The sequence below is a fragment of the Thamnophis sirtalis genome, unplaced genomic scaffold (assembly GCF_051295495.1).
Source record: "Thamnophis sirtalis isolate CommonGarterSnake01/CBP01778 unplaced genomic scaffold, rThaSir2_p1.2 scaffold_13, whole genome shotgun sequence".
In the NCBI taxonomy this organism is placed as follows: domain Eukaryota; kingdom Metazoa; phylum Chordata; class Lepidosauria; order Squamata; family Natricidae; genus Thamnophis; species Thamnophis sirtalis.
Genome location: NW_028261393.1, coordinates 8,081,857 through 8,099,973, shown reverse-complemented (window position 1 = coordinate 8,099,973; position 18,117 = coordinate 8,081,857). Strand labels below are relative to the sequence as shown.

The window sequence follows — 18,117 nt, the reverse complement described above, 5'->3', positions numbered from 1 at the left end:
CATCCATCCATCCATCCACCTACCCACCCACCCACTTATCTATCTATCTATCTATCTATCTATCTATCTATCTATCTATCTATCTATCTATCTATCTATCTATCTATCTATCTATCTATCTATATTTCTACCTACCTACCTACCTACCTACCTACCTACCTATCTATCTATATCCCTCCCTCCCTCCCTCCCTACTTACCTACCTACCAGTTCGCACCTATTCGGTAGAACCGGTTCGTCAAATCTACCGAACCGGTTAGAAGAGGTTCCACCAGTGGACCCGGAAAGCAGGCCACACCCACAGAAGAGGTTCCAAAATTTTTTGAAACCCACCACTGGTCCTTGGATATGATTATTCTACACTATCATGCTCATATTTATAAAACTCAGTGCCTCTGTGAAAGGTAAGGATGACTACTGCGTTTGTGGTGCAATCAGAACATTGCGTGTGTTGAAGTTGTTTTAACGCAAACCAAAGATGCCTTTCAAAAAACAAGTTTCCATCCTATTCTTATGCATGCCAGTGCTGTGTGTGAGGTAATTTAAGGTGGTTCTGACAAGTGTCGTCGGCATCTTCATATCCGGTCACATGGGCGGCAAGCCACTCCCATCCGGTCACATGGGCGGCAAGCCACTCCCACAAAGGAGGCCACACCCACAGAGTAGGTTCGAACAATTTTTGAAACCCACCACTGCTACCTACCTACCTACTTACCTACCCATCCATCCATCTATCTCTCTCTCCTTTTCCCCATGCTGGCTGGTGAATTCTGGGAGTCCATCCAGCTTAAATAAGTCAAGTTTGAGAAACCCAGTTTTAACAGGATTCCAGGGATTGGGTGACTAGGCAGATCTTTATTTTCTTTAATTCCTTTATAAGCAAAACTAATCAAGGGGATTTTCTAAAGGGGAAGAGGGAAGAAAAAAAGAGGAAAACAGATGTTGCAAATGCAGCTGGCCCAGTTCTTCAGATGGCTGAGGTCTAATTTCTTTCACTTTCTTGCATTTTTTAGCTTTCTCTTTGTTTCTCTTTGTTTTATTTTCCTCCTTATTTTGTGCCAGTCTTTTTTTTTAGTGTTAATGAAATTATGAAAAAAAAAGTACTCAGATGGGACAATAGGCATCATGTAGGCACACAAAAAGGAAGATAAAGTGCTTGCAGTCAGACTTAAGTACTGCATACAAAATTGTACATAGTAATGTTTTACCTGTGAATGACCTTCTCTGTTTTAATCCATGTGCAAACAACCGTTTTAAACTCAATGTAAATCGTTCTAAACTTGATTGTAAAAAAAAAATATTTTTGTAATAGAGTTGGCAACATCTGGGATGCTCTACCTCAGTGATTCCCAACCTTGGCAACTTGAAGATGTCCGGACTTCAACTCCCAGAATTCCCCAGCCAGCATTCGCTGGCTGGGGAATTCTGGGTGTTGAAGTCCAGACATCTTCAAGTTGCTAAGGTTGAGAAACACTGCTCTACCTGATTCAGTTTGTATTTTTATATTATATACATTGTATTTTTATATTATTCCTGTTTTCATTTCTGTTTGACAAATTATAATAAAATAAAAATATAAAACACCTGTTTCTAAACAGGGAGAATATAGTCAAGTCTATGGTTTTTCCAGTGGCAATATATGGCTGTGAAAGTTAGACCATAAGGAAGGCTGGGCGCCAAAGAATGGAGGCCTTTGAACTATGGTGCTGGAGAAGACTCCTGTGAGTCCCTTGGACTGCAAGGAGATCAAACTGGTCAGTCCTAGAGGAGATCAACCCTGACTGCTCTGTAGAAGGCCAGATTCTGAAGAGGAAACTCAAATACTTTGGCCACCTAAGGAGAAGGAAGGACTCCCTGGAGAAGAGCCTCATGCTGGGAAAGATTGAGGGCAAAAGAAGAAGGGGACAACAGAGAACGAGGTGGCTGGATGAAGTCACCGAAGCAGTCAGTGTGAGCTTAAATGAACTCTGGGGGATGGTAGAGAACAGGAAGGCCTGGAGGAATGTTGTCCATGGCGTTTTGATAGGTCAGACACAACTTCACAATTAACAACAACAAAAACGGAGAGGGAAGGAGACCAAGGAAGATCCATGTTACAAACAGTTGGCTCAGCTCTTCAGAATGCTGGTCAATGGCTTTTTTCCCCCCCTTGGGTGAAAAGGAAGAAAATTCCGAGACAGTTAGAAGTTAGAAACACAGTGGGAAATGAGGTGAGTGAAGAAAATACCTCTGGTTGGGCTGCTGGTAATTGTAGTTCAACAGCATCTGATGGGTTGCTGGGGAATGGTAGTCCAATAGCATCTGATGGACATCTTGACCAGTAATTGTTCTCGCTGGGAAAAATTGAATTATTTAGAATATTTAGAGAGTATCTTTGATGATAGAGACACAGGAGATACTGAGTTCTAGTACCACTTTTTAAATAAAGTTTTTTTTTTATTTTTTTTCATTTTCATAACATATACATGTATACTATTACATAACCAACATCACATTGTATTATTAAATGTTTACCAACAACTCCCCAAAACCAATTACTGGCTCTTCTGCTCTCCAAACACATTTGTACCTTATCTATCACTTTCTTCTCCCTCTCTTCTCCTCCTCCCTACCAGCTTTCTTCCCTCTGTCATCCTTCTCTTCTCTACTTCCCCTTCCTCGCTCCTTCTCCTCTCTCTCCTTTCCACTCCTCCTTTCTCTCCTCCTCTTCTTCCCCTTGCCCTCTCTCCTATCCCTCTCTTCTGCCCTCTCTCTCCTCTACTTCCCTCTCTTCCTCCCTTACCTCTCTCCTCTACTTCCCACTCTTCATCTCATTTACTTGGTGTATTTCAGCTTCTGAGCAAGCTCCATTTTATGTTGATGGTATTTATAATTCCTTTTCAATATACATATTTTAACCTGTATTCTCCTTTTTTTAAAAACAAAACAAAAAGTATACATATATAGTGTTGTAATATAGTTGCATTGTGCTTTTAACCCCCACCCCCCCCAGCCTAATTTTGGTCGAGATGTAGACCTGATTACAATTCCAAGCTATTCCCATCATTATCTTTATATAATTATACATCCTTATCAGTGGTGGGATTCAGCCAGTTCGTACCTATTCGGGAGAACTGATTGGTAACTTTCTAAGTAGTTCAGAGAACTGGTTGTTGGAAGAAATCTCCTTTTGTTTTTTCCCCACTTTCCAGGGCTAATCCTGTAAGGAAGGCAGGAAGGAAACATTCTGGTGTTGTTTCTAGCCTAATCTTTATTGACCTGCTTATAGAAACTGCCTCTCCGGTTAATCCTTACTACATTGTCACAGCTAAGCTGAAGCGCCCATCGACCTGAGTGATGTTGAGTTGGCCATGCCCACCCAGTCACATGACCACCGAGCCCCACCTACCCAGATGGTCATTAGGGCAGAGAACCGGTTGTTAAATTATTTGAATCCCACCACTGCACTGTAAGCATGAAAAAGTGACTGGATGAATTGGGGCCAGTCACTCAACCCATCTGAGAGGTCCCTTGATACAAAAATTGTTGCAGTCTGAAGTGGCATTTCGGCTAACTTTAGGGTATAAACAGATAAACACAAGGATAATTTCAGTAATATATAGCTAGATTAAGGCTGTGCAAAGGTGATTTGCTCCAATTGACCCCGGAAAATGCTCGGTTCCCTTTATGGAGATTCTCAAGTCATCCAGGTCATGGTTGTCCCAAAGGTGCTTTTTTTCAAGAGGCAAGTGGACTTTCTGTTTTTTCTTTGAAGACGTTTCCCTTCTCATCCAAGAAGCTTCCTCAGCTCTGACTGGATGGTGGGGAATGGAAGGATTTATACTCCTTGCAGACAGCTGGTTTGAAAGCAGGGTTAAAGAGGCCATCTGTGTCATAACTGCATAGCCCTCTGTTCAACAGAAGAGAGATGTGGTGGCTCGGTGGCTAAGATGCTGGGCTTGTCGATCAGAAAGGTCGGCAGTTCGGCGGTTCAAATCCCTAGCGCTTTGTAATGGAGTGAGCTCCCATTACTTGTCCTAGCTTCTGCCAATCTAAAAAAATGCAAATCTGCCAATCTAAAAAAAATGCAAGTAGGAAAATAGGGACCACCTTTGGTGGGGAGGTAACAGTGTTACATGCGCCTTCAGCATTTTAGTCATGCTGGCCCCATAACCACGGGGACAGCGCTGGCTCCTTGGCTTTGAAACGGAGATGAGCACCGCCCTCTAGAGTCGGGAACAGAGGGGGAGGGATACAATCATCCAGTCAGAGCTGAAGAAGCTTCTTGGATGAGAAGTGAAACATCTTCAAAGGAGATGCCTCTTGGAAAAACAGCATCTTTGGGACTAGATTATCTTGTGACCCGTCAAAACCGCGTTCCACAAAAGTGCGGTCGATGAAATCGTGTATGTGACGTCATCACAACGCGACGAAAAAGATCGAAAAATTGAAATAAAAATTAAATTACAGCAAGCCGATTCACATAAAGGTAAGGGTTAGGTTAAGGGTTAGGGTTAGGTTTAGAGCGTTAGCGTTATGTTTAGCGTTAGGTTAAGGGTTAGCGTTAGGTTTTTCGTTAAGTTAAGGGTTAGGTTTAGGGTTAGGTTAAGGGTTAGGTTTAGGGTTAGGTTTAGGGTTAGGTTTGGGGGGGTTAGGGTAAGGTTTTAGCTTTATTTTTACATTTTTCGATCTTTTTCGTCGCGCTGTGATGACATCACATACGCGCTTTCGTCGACCGCGATTTTGTCATCCGCGGTTTTGTGGTGGAACCAGATTATCTTACTAGATGAGTTGAATGAGGATATGAAGGGTTTTTCTTAAAAATATATATATATTATGTGAATAGGACTTTTGATGGTTGCCACAACAATATCCAACAACGTTTTCCAATTTCTTATTCTGGTAGATCTCTGGAAATAATTCTGCAATAAGAAGATGGTCAAAGCGGAGACCAGCTGGATCTTACAGAGATTTCTTCTAAGTTCCAGGGAATGGCTTCCTTTTTACTAACCTCCCTGAACCTTTTCCTGCTTTATCGAGGTAACGAGTGACGCACAGAAATATGCCGTATAATCTGAAGTGGTTTTCTTAAGAGCCGAGGTGGCGCAGTGGTTAGAGTGCAGTACTGCAGCCGACTGCTAGTTGCAGTTCGGCGGTTCAAATCTCACCGGCTCAAGGTTGACTCAGCCTTCCATCCTTCTGAGGTGGGTAAAATGAGGACCCGGATTGTTGGGGGCGATATGCTGACTCTGTAAAACCGCTTAGAGAGGGATGAAAGCCCTATGAAGCGGTATATAAGTCTAACTGCTATTCTAATGTCTCCCTTCATGGCAAAGTGGGCGCGTGGCCTGGTTATACCACACCTAGAGAAGAAGTTCTAAAAAATTTTGAAACCCACCACTGAGTCAAAAGTAGCACGAGTCAAATCTCCAGCTACCCCTTGTACCAGTAGAGCAAAGCTGGAGAGATAGCATCACGAGGCCCATCGAAGTAATTTCCAATCAAGGTAAAACCGTAGTTAAAAGATGAGGAGGAAGGATTTCTGGAGGCAAGCTGTTCCACTGGTTCATTGTCCTCACTGTTCAGAAGTGTCTCCTTAATTGCTGCTTGCACTGCTGCACGGAACTGATTGGATGATGCTTTTCAAAGGAGTAACTTGAACAGACCAACTCTGAATAAAAGCTTTGAGGGGTGGGTGGGAGTAATAGGTTCAGCTGGGCCTTGCCCAGTGGTGGGTTTCAAAAATTGTTCGAACCTACTCTGTGGGTGTGGCCTCTTTTGTGGGAGTGGCTTGCCTCCCATGTGACCGGATGGGAGTGGCTTGCCGCCCATGAGACCGGATATGAAGATGCCGACGACACTTGTCAGAACCACCTTAAATTACCTCACACACAGCACTGGCATTCATAAGAATAGGATGTCAACTTCTTTTTTAAAAGGCATCTTTGGTTTGCATTAAAACAACTTCAACACACGCAATGTTCTGATTGCACCACAAACGCAGTAGTCATCCTTACCTTTCACAGAGGCACTGAGTTTTATAAATATGAGCATGATAGTGTAGAATAATCATATCCAAGGACCAGTGGTGGGGTTCAAACAATTTTGGAACCTCTTCTGTAGGTGTGGCCTGCTTTCCGGGTCCACTGGTGGAACCTCTTCTAACCGGTTCGGTAGATTTGACAAACCGGTTCTACTGAATAGGTGCGAACTGGTAGGAACCCACCTCTGGCCTTGCCAGTTACATTTTTCCTCTCCTCCCACCAGGTAGTCTGACCATCAGTCCTGGCTATTCAATTTCCGTGGCTGAGAAAGTCTTTGTGGAAGTAAACCATTGCACTGACGTGCCCCTGCACCTTCACCGTTCCGGATCAGTACTCCAAAAGCCGAGCACCATTTTACGTCTATTGGTTCAAGAATGTCTACAAACGTTACTATTTGGCGTGGATCAACAAGTGGGTGCGAGGCGATCTGATGGTCACCAACGACTTAAGGCAGAAAGCTGAAATTACCGATTTTAAGCTGATTGGGGATCCTGTAAACGGCGAGTGCTCCTTCAGCATTGCAAATGCCAGGCATGTGGACTCGGGAAAGTACTACTTGACCATTTATAAAGGGCCAGGATTTATGCATGAGTTTCAATCTTCTAGTACACTACATCCCACAAACCCCCAAATTGTGGTGACAGGTAGGCAGTTCTTGAGTTTTTCCTTCCCTTCTTCCTTGACGTTTTTGAGGCCTTTACTTTAGAACAGCAGGGGTGGGTTTCAGGCGGTTCGCGGCGGTCCCCGCGAACCGGTTGGTCGGCGAACCCAGAAGTAAGTAACTTCCGGGAACGCCGAAGGGTCCACCTGCCCGCCCGCGTTTCTTACCCGGTTTTGACGAGTTCTGCGCTTCCACGCATGCGCAGGACGCATACACGCGTGCACGAGGACGCCGCCAGCCCCGTTCCAACCGAACTGGTTGGAACGGGGCGAGAAACCCACCCCTCTAGAACAGGGTGGGGAAACGTTGGAGAGTCATGGACAAGCCAGGATCCTTGTTGCCCAGATACAGTATGTGTTCTGACCCAGCTCCCCACGCATGTCAAATCCTCGGAAGTGAACTCAAAGATTCCTTTATTAGGAGCGCCGGCAGCCCCAGCAAATAGTTTCTCTCTCACCGCAGGTTAGCAAGTCCAGCCAGCTGGGAGGTAAATGGTTTTCTGCCACATCTATTCATCTCCGCCCTCTGCCTTTTATCCCCAGAGCTACACTGGAACTTGGTGTTGAGGACTTGGAAAGTCCCTTGGTGTTGAGACTTGGAAAGTCCTCGACTTACAACCTGGCGGCTAGCAACAAGCAGGCGGCACCCTGATTGGCTGAGGCACAGCGTCGCTTGTTGCTAGCTGCTAGGGGCGCGCTCATTGGCTATCTCTGCTTGGCATCTCTGTTTAAATAGCTGTCAAGCAGGGAGGGTGCTGAATTGCCTGTAAATAGTTATCTATTGAATAAACCTGTGTTCTGGAAGTCCTGGCTCCCGTCTCGTCCTTCCTCGATCCACAAAACTGGCGACGAGGATGGGATGGGAGCCAGGACTTCCAGAACACAGGTTTATAACTATTTACAGGCGATTCAGCACCCTCCCTGCTTGACAGCTATTTAAACAGAGCTGCCAAGCAGGGATAGCTCCCGTCTCGTCCTTCCGTCGATCCACAAAAACTTCACTAGAAGCAGTGGCTCTTCCATCCCAAAGATCGGCCCATAGATTTCCACTGCTCTCCTCTCCTCTGCCTTCTGCGCATCTGTGCATCAGGAACTGGACCCAGCTGTTCCTCCCTCTTCCTCATCAGCCACCTCCAGACCTGGGGGCTGTTGACTCTCCATCTGAGGGATGACAGACAGCCCAGGCTCTGCCTCTCTCTCTCTCTCTCTCTCTCTCTCTCTCTCTCTCTCTCTCTCTCTCTCTCTCTCTCTGTCTTTCTCTCTCTGTCTCTCTGTCTTTCTGTCTCTCTCTGTCTCTCTCTCTCTATCTATCTCTGTCTCTCTCTCTCTGTCTCTCTCTGTCTCTCTCTCTCTCTGCCAGCTCCATACCCTTTTCTTTCTCGGAGTTCTCAGGTTGCCTTGACGCTAACCCTGACCCCCACACCTTCTCCTCCTCTGATTTGGCTGCTGGAGGGGCTGGCAGCTGACAGGCCACAACAGTAAGACGTTTGCAAATGAAGCCACAATAGACAGAATAGCAGAATAAGAAGAGACCTTGGAGGTCTTGCAGTCCTACCCTCTGCTCAAGTAGGAGACCCTATACCATTTCAGGCCAATGGTGGTCCAATCTCAGCTTAAAAAACCTCCAGTGATGGAGCACCCCAAACTTCTGAAGGCAAGCCGTTTCATTGATGGATTGTACCAACTGTCGGGAAGTTTCTCCTTAGTTCTAGGTTGCTTCTCTTCTTGATTAGTTTCCATCCGTTGCTTCTTCTCCTGCCTTCTGGTACTTTGGAGACTAGGTTGGCCTCACTCTTCTTTGTGGTAGCTCCTTAGATGTTGGAAAGCTGCTACCCTGTCACCTCCCTAGTCCTTCTTTGTCAGTGATTATTTAAAGCTGACCAGCCAATGTAAGGCTGTAACTGAAGATGATGAAATGAGGATGAGTCAGCAGAGGCATTGCCACTTTAAGACGCCGTCTATATAAAGGAGGCCACGAGAGGGCATACCTCTCTCCTCGTGTATCTCTCTCCTCATGTATCTATCTCCATTGTAGTTCTCCATTTAGAGTTGAAGGTTGATGGCTTGCCTAGTATTGGCCTGAGACGTGTATGTATGTATGTATGTGTAAGTCTTGTATATGAACCACTGTTAAAAAGGCAAACCTCTGTATTGTATTTTGCTCCTGGGTTGTCTCAAAATAGTAGCCACGCCATGCACACTCTGACATTCTTTTCATTAAACTAGACATACCCCGTTACAGAATGGGCTGGGCTGAGAAAGGCAGCTGGGGGCATGTAAGGATCAGTGGTGGGATTCAAATAAATTGATAAGCAGTTCTCTGCCCTAATGACAAGCTAGGTAGGTGGGGCTCGGTGGTCATGTGACTGGGTGGGCGTGGCCAACTCAATGTCACTCAGGTAGATGGGTGCTTTGCCATAATTGTTACAATGTAATAAGGGTTAACCGGAGAGGCAGTTTCTGTAAACAGGGCAATAAAGATTAGGCTAGAAACAACACCAGAATGTCTCCTTCCTGCCTTCCTTACAGGATTAGCCCCCTAAAAGTGGGAAAAAAACAAAATGAGATTTCTTCCAACAACCAGTTCTGTGAACTGCTTAGAAAGTTAACAACCGGTTCTCCTGAATAGATGCGAACTGGCTGAATCCCACCACTGGTAAAGATGTATAATTATATAAAGATAATGATGGGAATAGTTTGGAATTGTAATCAGGTCTACATCTCGACCAAAATTAGGCGGGGAGGGGGGCGGTTTAAAAGCACAATAACTATATATGTATACTTTTTTGTTCTTTTTTTTTTTTTTAAAGGAGGAGAATGCAGGTTAAAATATGTATATTGAAAAGAAATTATAAATACCATCAACATAAAATGGAGCTTGCTCAGAAGCTGAAATACACCAAGTAAATGAGATGAAGAGTGGGAAGTAGAGGAGAGAGGTAAGGGAGGAAGAGAGGGAAGTAGAGGAGAGAGAGGGCAGAAGAGAGGGATAGGAGAGAGGGCAAGGGGAAGAAGAGGAGGAGAGAAAGGAGGAGTGGAAAGGAGAGAGAGGAAAAGGAGCGAGGAAGGGGAAGTAGAGAAGAGAAGGACGACAGAGGGAAGAAGTTTAAGTTTAAGTTTTATTTTATTTATATGCCGCCCTATTCCCTAAAGGGACTCAGGGCGGCGAACAACTCAAAAGGGAAGGGGAACATACAAATACAACAGACATTTAAAATGACCAACAACCACACCTGTCAAGAGGGGAAGGGAGCTCATCAACCCCAGGCCTGCCGACACAGCCAGGTTTTAACGGCTTTTCAGAAAGCCGGGAGAGAGGTGAGGGTTTCGAATCTCCACGGGGAGTTCGTTCCAAAGGGCCGGAGCTGCAACAGAGAAGGCCCTCCTCCGGGTCATAGCCAGATGGCATTGGCTGGTGGATGGAACCCGGAGGAGGCAGACCCTGTGCGATCTAATGGGTCTTTGGGAGGTAATTGGCAGCAGGCGGTCTCTCAAGTACCCAGGTCCAATACCAGAAAGGAGGTAGGGAGGAGGAGAAGAGAGGGAGAAGAAAGTGATAGATAAGGTACAAATGTGTTTGGAGAGCAGAAGAGCCAGTAATTGGCTTTTGGGAGTTGTTGGTAAACATTTAATAATACAATGTGATGTTAGTTATGTAATAGTATACATGTATATGTTATGAAAATGGAAAAAAAAACTTCACTTAAAAAAGGCAACTGGAGGAAGAACGGTGCCACCAAAAGGCCTTCCATCAACTTTTTTCTTGCTTAGGTATAAAGAAACCGGATATTTTGAAACCGCCTTCCATCATCTGGGGGGAAATCATCAGCCTGAGCTGTGTGGCATCAAATTGTTGCTTGAAACCCAAGCCTAAAATCCTCTGGTCACTCAAATCAAACCATTGGAATATTTCTGACTGGGCCAGCCAGAAGAGCAGCTGGACCTGGAACTACGGAACCAACCTCAGCTTCGTACCCTCGTTAGTTAACGAAGGCTTAATCCTCACTTGTAATGTAAACTACCCCGGCATAACGAAAAGCATACATAACGCCATCCAACTTAATATGGCATGTGAGTAGCTCTCTCATCTAACTCTTTGCCTTGGGCTTTGCCACGGAAGCTCTATGCATCTTGGTTAAGAGATGCAACCTTACGACAGTTCATTTAATGACTGTTTCAGTGGTGGGATTCAGCCGGTTCGCACCTATCCGGGAGAACCGGTTGGTAACTTTCTAAGCAGTTCGGGGAACCGGTTGTTGGAAGAAATCTCCTTTTGTTTTTCCCCACTTTACAGGGCTAATCCTGTAAGGAAGGCAGGAAGGAAACATTCTGGTGTTGTTTCTAGCCTAATTTTGATTGCCCTGCTTACAGAAACTGCCTCTCCGGTTAACCCTCATTACATTGTCACAGCTAAGGCGAAGCACCCATCGACGTGTGTGACGTTGAATTGGCCACGCCCACCCAGTCACGTGACCACTGAGCCCCGCCTACTTAGCTGGTCATTAGGTCAGAGAACTGGTTGTTAAATTATTTGAATCCCACCCACTGGACCATTCAAAGTTACAGCGATACTGAAAAAAGTGACTGATGACCATTTTGAGTGGAATTGGAATTGGACTGGAATTGGAAAGTTTATTTATAGGCCGCCCTTTTCCCTGGGGGGACTCAGGGCAGCTTACAATTCATGGGGAGGGGAATACAAACAGTGAGACATAAAACAATACATAATTAAAAATAGAACACAACATTCATCATTCGGGAGGGGACGGATTACAATCTAACCCCAGGCCTGACGGGATAGCCAGATCTTAAGGGCTGTGCGGAAGGTCTGGAGGGTGGTGAGGGTACGGATCTCCACGGGGAGATCGTTCCAAAGGGTCGGAGCTACTACCGAGAAGGCTCTCCTCCGCGTAGTCGCCAGTCGACACTGACTGGTAGATGGAATTCGGAGGAGTGCTTACCGCCATTGCCACATCCTCGCGGTTACGTGATCAAAATTGAGGCACCTGGCAACTGATTCATATTTATGATGGTTGCAGTGTCCCGGGGTCCTGTGATCCCCTTTTGCGAGCTTCTGACAAGCAAAGTCCATGGGGAATCCACTAATGTAACAAACTGCAATGATTTGTGTAACAGCGGTGGCAAGAAAGTTAATAAAAAGGGACAAAATTCATTTACCGCATGTCTCACATACGTTTTGTGCTGCATTGTGATCATCAGCCGAGGACTACCTGTATTCCCAGTCCCTCCTACTCATCCAAGCACGAGGAGGGAGAGGAGACGAGATCTGTCTTGTAGGCAGACCCCGACTTTTGACCACAATTGGAATTTTCATCAGTGCCATCATAAATCAAGTTGAACATGGCTGGCTGGGGGATTCTGGGAATTGAAGTCCACACATCTTAAAGTGGACACGGTTGAGAAATACTGATGAAATAATAGAGGTTGACGAAACAAAACCTATGTGTCAGAGATGGTATTCGGCCAGTTCTAACTGGTTCTCACAAACCGGTAGCGGAAATTTTGAGTAGTTCAGAGAACCGGCAAATACAACCTCTGGCTGGCCCCACCCCCATCTATTTGCTGCCTCCTGAATCCCAGCTGATTGGGAAGAAATGGGGATTTTGCAGTAACTTTCCCCTGGAGTGGGGAAGGAATGGAGATTTTGCAGTATCCTTCCCCTGGAGTGGGGAAGGAATGGAGATTTTACAGTATCCTTCCCCTGGAGTGGGGAAGGAATGGAGATTTTGCAGTATCCTTTCCCTGGAGTAGGGAGGGAATGGAGATTTTGCAGTATTCTTCTCCTGGAGTGGGGAGGGAATGGAGATTTTGCAGTATCCTTTCCCTGGAGTAGGGAGGGAATGGAGATTTTGCAGTATCCTTCTCCTGGAGTGGGGAGGGAATGGAGATTTTACAATATCCTTCCCCTGGAGTGGGGAAGGAATGGAGATTTTGCAGTATCCTTCTCCTGGAGTGGGGAGCGAATGGAGATTTTACAGTATCCTTCCGCTGGAGTAGGGAGGGAAGGGAGATTTTGCAGTATCCTTCCCCTGGAATGGGGAGGGAATGGAGATTTTGCAGTATCCTTTTTCCTGCCACATCCATCAAGCCACACCCATAGAACCAGTAGTTAAAAAAATTTGAATGCCACTACTGGTCCAGAGGTGATACCTTGTGCCATTGTCAGATCTTACTATACAATATGACTTTGCTTCCTCCTGTTGGAGGCAATGGACACCCAGCTGAGAATTATGAACCTTCCTTCTTTTACCCAGAGAAAATGTGTCTTTGTTTTGCCTTCTTCCAGATAGTCCTCAGCTCAGGGTCATCCAAATTTGTAAGTATGACCAGAACTCCACCAGAACCATTTGTTCTTGTGCCTTCCATTCTTGGCCCCCACCAGAGATCCAATGGTACGTGAACCATCAACTTTTAACCAGGAAAACCATCTCGGACAACGTAAAGATCATAACCACCACTAAAGGCAATATCCGCATCAGTTCCTTGTATCTCTTTGGAAATACATTAAATTCCCACATAGTCAACTGCAGAGGAATAAATCCTTTCGGATTCTCCAATTTGAAGACTTTGTCTATTCCAGCCATAAAAGGCGAGTAAGCCCTGTCCTGTAATGACTTTGTAATCCACACTGTACTATAGTGGTACTTCTTGACTTAGCAAGGAATGGAGGTTGGGCTTGGTGGGGGATCTTGGGACACCCACGGCTTCATGGGAAGAACCCTGTCACCCAAAGGGAGTCAAGATGATGTGTTATGATACAGGTTCCACTCATCCTACCCGAGTTCAGAGGGCAGAGTTAATTGTCCCATTGCACCCTTCCATCAGAATAGAGCCGGAAGGGACCTTGGAGGTCTTCTAGTCCAACTCCCTGCTCAAACCCCTATACCCCTGATGGTGAACCAATGGCATGCATGCCAGACGTGGCATGCATCCACAACTTCTGGAAACAAATTGTTCCACTGATTAATTGTACTCATTGTCAGGAAATTCCTCCTTAGTTCTAAGTTGCTTCTCTCCACCCATTGCTTCTTGTTCTAAGTTGCTTCTCTCCACCCATTGCTTCTTGTTCTGCCTTCAGGTGCTTTGGAGAATAGTTCAGACTTTCTCTTCTTTGTGGCAACCCCCGAGATATCGGAACACTGCTATCATGTCTCCCCTAGTCCTTCTATTCATTAAACTAGACATGCCCAGTTCCTGCAACTGCTCTTCATATGTTTTAGCCTCCATTCCCTTAATCATCTTTGTTTGTCTTTCCTGCACAGAGAGGAAACAGGAAAATACTCAGCTGGCTGCAATTCTTCTTGGAACGCTTGTATCCATTTTAATCTTGATAGCCGTTCTTTACTACTTCTCCAGTAAGTCGTATATTGGAGCAGGGGTGGGCTTCAAACATTTTAGCAAGGGGTTCTCTACCCAGTTGCTGGGCGGGCGTGGCCATGGTGGGCATGGCCTAATCGGCCTCCTGCACCACGGCCGTGGTGAGTGGGTGGGTGGGTTGTTGCCCTCCCTGGGCTCCGGAGGCTTTCCTCGAGCCTCCAGGAAGGTGAAAACTGCCTCCCCAGGCTCTGGAGGACCTCCGGAGGCTGGAAACAGGCCCCCATTCCCCACCTTCCTGAACTTCAGTAGGCCTGTTTTTCAGCCTCCCCGAGCTTCTGTGCTCACCCTGCACTTAAACAGCCGCGTGAAGACTCCTGGGAAGGGAGGGGCATAGTGGGTGGGGCCAGCCAGGAGTGGGATTTGGGCATTCTCTGAACTGCACAGAATCTTAGCTAGAGGTTCTCCCCAAACCCTCCCCAAACCCCTGCAGGATTGGAGCTTCAAATTCATCCATTCTCCATCTTGTTTGCCACTTCTTAGCAGATGTTGGCCCTGTTATTCAGGTGGGGTTCTATTCAGTGGTGGGTTCCTAACTGGTTTACTACCGGTTTGCTGAGAGGGTGTTTTGTGCATGCTGTGCTCCCTTTGTGCGTGCGCCATGCATTGCTGCACATGCGCAGTTGACTAAAAACTGTTCTGCGCATGCACAGAAAAATGCCGGAGATGGCAAAAGAGACTGGGGAACCAGTTTGAGGGTGTGGCAGACCTGGGTCATTGCCGGTTCCAGCAACCCAAGCCGCCATACCACTACCGGTTCGGACGAACCGGGCCGAACCGGTAGGAACCCACCATTGGTTCTATTGTACAGGAGCTACCATTGCTTCTAATTTCCCAAAGAGGGCAGGATGCCAAATAAAAACCCTTGCAAAAACTGGGGTGACAACGGCACTGATTTCAGAACTGATTCTGCTTTCATTCCTTTCCTCCAGATCGCCTTGTTCTGTGTTAAGATTGATCGAAATAGAAAAGACAGAAGTCCAGAAATTGTGGTGAGAGGTGCATTTTTATCGCCTGGTGTCTTTCTCCTGTGTTTTTCAAGCTTGGCACACTTGAAGACGTGTGGACTTCAACTCCCAGAATTCCTTGCCAGCCGTAGGGAATTCTGGGAGTTGAAGTCCACACATCTTCAATCATTTATATGTTTCTTTGCTTATTAGAATCCTTCAACTCCCAGAATTCCTTGCCAGCCGTGGGGAATTCTGGGAGTTGAAGTCCACACATCTTCAATCATTTATATGTTTCTTTGCTTATTAGAATCCTTCAACTCCCAGAATTCCTTGCCAGCCGTGGGGAATTCTGGGAGTTGAAGTCCACACATCTTCAATCATTTATATGTTTCTTTGCTTATTAGAATCCTTCAACTCCCAGAATTCCTTGCCAGCCGTGGGGAATTCTGGGAGTTGAAGTCCACACATCTTCAATCATTTATATGTTTCTTTGCTTATTAGAATCCTTCAACTCCCAGAATTCCTTGCCAGCCATGGGGAATTCTGGGAGTTGAAGTCCACACATCTTCAATCATTTATATGTTTGTTTATTTATTAGAATCCCGCCTTTATTATTTTTATAAGTTGGTATGAGGCCCTTAGCTATACAAGTAGTCCTCACTTAGCAACCGTAATTGGGACTAGCAATGTGGCTGTTAAGTCCTGTGGTCACTAATGAAACTGCAATTGTCCTCATGATTTTACTTTGCTGTTATTTGTTTTACAGTTCGGTGAAGGTTTTAAAATACAAGGATTGGTCACTACGTTGCTTTCTCATTGCTGTCATGAGGTAAAACAGTCACTAAACAAGGACTACCTCTATATTCTGCTGTCTTCGCAGACCTCCCATTCCCTTCCAATGCTTTAAAAATGTATTTCTGCCTTCAAAGCAAGAGGACACAAGAAAAAGGTTGTGTGTGTGTTTTTTTTGGGGGGGACGACGACGAGAAAGAGGCTTTTCATGGATTCCATTTTAGGATTTCCTTCAGATGTTTCTCTCTTTTTCTCTCTCTGTCTCTCTCATTTCAGGCTCCACAGAATGAAAAATGAACCAGGCCACGCAGCCAGCGGGATAAACCCCAGGATAAATGCTTTTCCCTCATTACATCCTGAACCTCTTATGATTCTTTCCTGCGTGTCTGTATACAATCATCTCCCCCTTTTTTTCTTAATAAAAACCCCGATATTCACTTTGCTCAAATTTTCCTTCCTTCAAAACCTCCGTCCACTCCTTGCCTGATCCAAGACACACACACAAACACAAAATATTGTGAAGATATTTGTTTGATATCGTAAGCTTTCTGGTCTGTGAATCCAATTGAATTTCCATGTAATATCATTCGAATTAAAACCAGATGCAATCAAATCAAATCGACGAAAGAAATAAAGAGGCTCTCCGAGGAAGGCAGCAGTCGGGGGTCAACCCTTCGAAATCCAGAGACCAAGAGACCATTCGGATTCAATTTAAAGTTGAACATTAAAATAAAGCCTGGGGGGGTGGAATAGAAAGGTCTCCACCTGTCACTGGCAATGATGCTTCGGAGAGGCATTGATAGATGAATGCAAACCTCAGAGATGGCACGGAGATGCAATATGTTGCTAGGCTTTTGCGCCAAGCAGCATGCAAACCTGGCAGGAAATGAAAAGGGATTTTCAGGGGCATCAGTCGAGGGACCAGGCTGGGCAACGATAGCACAGCCCTGTCATTGACACAACCAAAGAGGGTGACTCACATAGATGGCGACAAGGAGGTAATTGCAGCGCTTATTGTCCGGGTGGGGTCGTTTCCCCTGTGCACCCCTGGAACTTGTTCCTAATGTTGTTGCAGCAGAGTTCGCTCCTCGGACCCGCGGCCCCAAGCGGAAGTAGCCTTTTCTAGGCAATTATTCAAAAGAGAAGAACAGGAGAACTATTCTGTGCTCTCACCTAGTGGCCACCTTTCCTCCCAGGGCACAGAGCTCCCCAAAAGTGAATTGGGCCTGTCATCCGTCTTATAGTTGTATCGTGTCAGTAATCATGCCTGATTAAGCCTTCCTTCCTTCCTTCTCTCTCCTCCCCTCTCCATCTCCTCTCGCTTCCTCTCCTCTCCATTCTTTTCTCCTTTCTTTCTTTCTTTCTTTCTTTCTTTCTTTCTTTCTTTCTTTCATTCTTTCTTTCCTTCCTTCCTTTTCTTCTCTCTCCTCTCTTCTCCTTTTGCTTCCTCTCCTCTCCATTCATTTCTCCCTGCTTCCTTCCTTCTCTCCCCTCCCCTCTCCCTCTCCTCTCGCTTCCTCATTTCTCCATTATTTTCTTCTTTCTTTCTTTCTTTCTTTCTTTCTTTCTTTCTTTCTTTCATTCCTTCTTTCCTTCCTTCCTTCCTTCCTTCCTTTTTTCTCTCACCTCTCCTCTCTTTCTGCTTCCTCTCCTCTCCATTCATTTCTCCTTCCTTCTTTCTCTCCCCCTCTTCCTCTCCTCTTGCTTCCTCTCCTCTGTTCTTTTCTCTTTTCTTTTTTCTTTCCTTCCTTCTTTCCTTCTTTTCTTCTTTCCTTCTTCTTCTCTTCTCTCCTCCTCTCCTTTCCTCTCCTGTTGCTTCCTCTCCTCTCCATTCATTTCTCCTTTCTTCCTTCCTTCTCTCCGTCTCCTCTTGCTTCCTCTCCTCCCATTATTTTCTTTCTTTCTTTCTTTCTTTCTTTCTTTCTTTCTTTCTTTCTTTCTTTCTTTCCACCCACCCATCCTTCCTTCCTTCCTTCTCTCTCCTCTCCTCCCCTCTCCCCCCGGCTCCTTTCCTCTCCTATTGCTTCCTCTCCTCTCCATTCATTTCCCCTTCCTTCCTTCCTTCCTTCCTTCCTTCCTTCCTTCCTTCCTTCCTTCCTTCCTTCCTTCCTTCCTTCCTCTTCTTTTATCCTCACAAGACTGTTGGGTTAATTGAATGCATTCTTAAATAGCATCTGGTCCGAAAACACCCAACCAGCTCCAATGTTTAGTAGCAATTTGCACCTGGACATCTGGCATCTAACCACCACAGCATCGGTTGCTATTGTCTTCCACACCAGGCACAACCCATCACCCAG

At 45.6% G+C, this 18,117-nt stretch overlaps 1 protein-coding gene across 1 annotated transcript; it reads left to right on the top strand.

The window, feature by feature from the left end:
- The first annotated feature begins 4,916 nt into the window (after positions 1-4,916).
- Positions 4,917-16,248, top strand: LOC148042979 (sialic acid-binding Ig-like lectin 12). The gene is made up of 8 exons (XM_087727649.1): positions 4,917-5,019; positions 6,247-6,667; positions 10,455-10,754; positions 12,991-13,293; positions 13,967-14,059; positions 15,011-15,070; positions 15,795-15,857; positions 16,097-16,248. The coding sequence occupies exons 2-6, from the start codon at positions 6,454-6,456 to the stop codon at positions 15,028-15,030; spliced, it is 930 nt and encodes a 309-aa protein (XP_087583775.1). The 5' UTR covers positions 4,917-5,019; positions 6,247-6,453; the 3' UTR covers positions 15,031-15,070; positions 15,795-15,857; positions 16,097-16,248.
- The last annotated feature ends 1,869 nt before the right edge of the window (positions 16,249-18,117 follow it).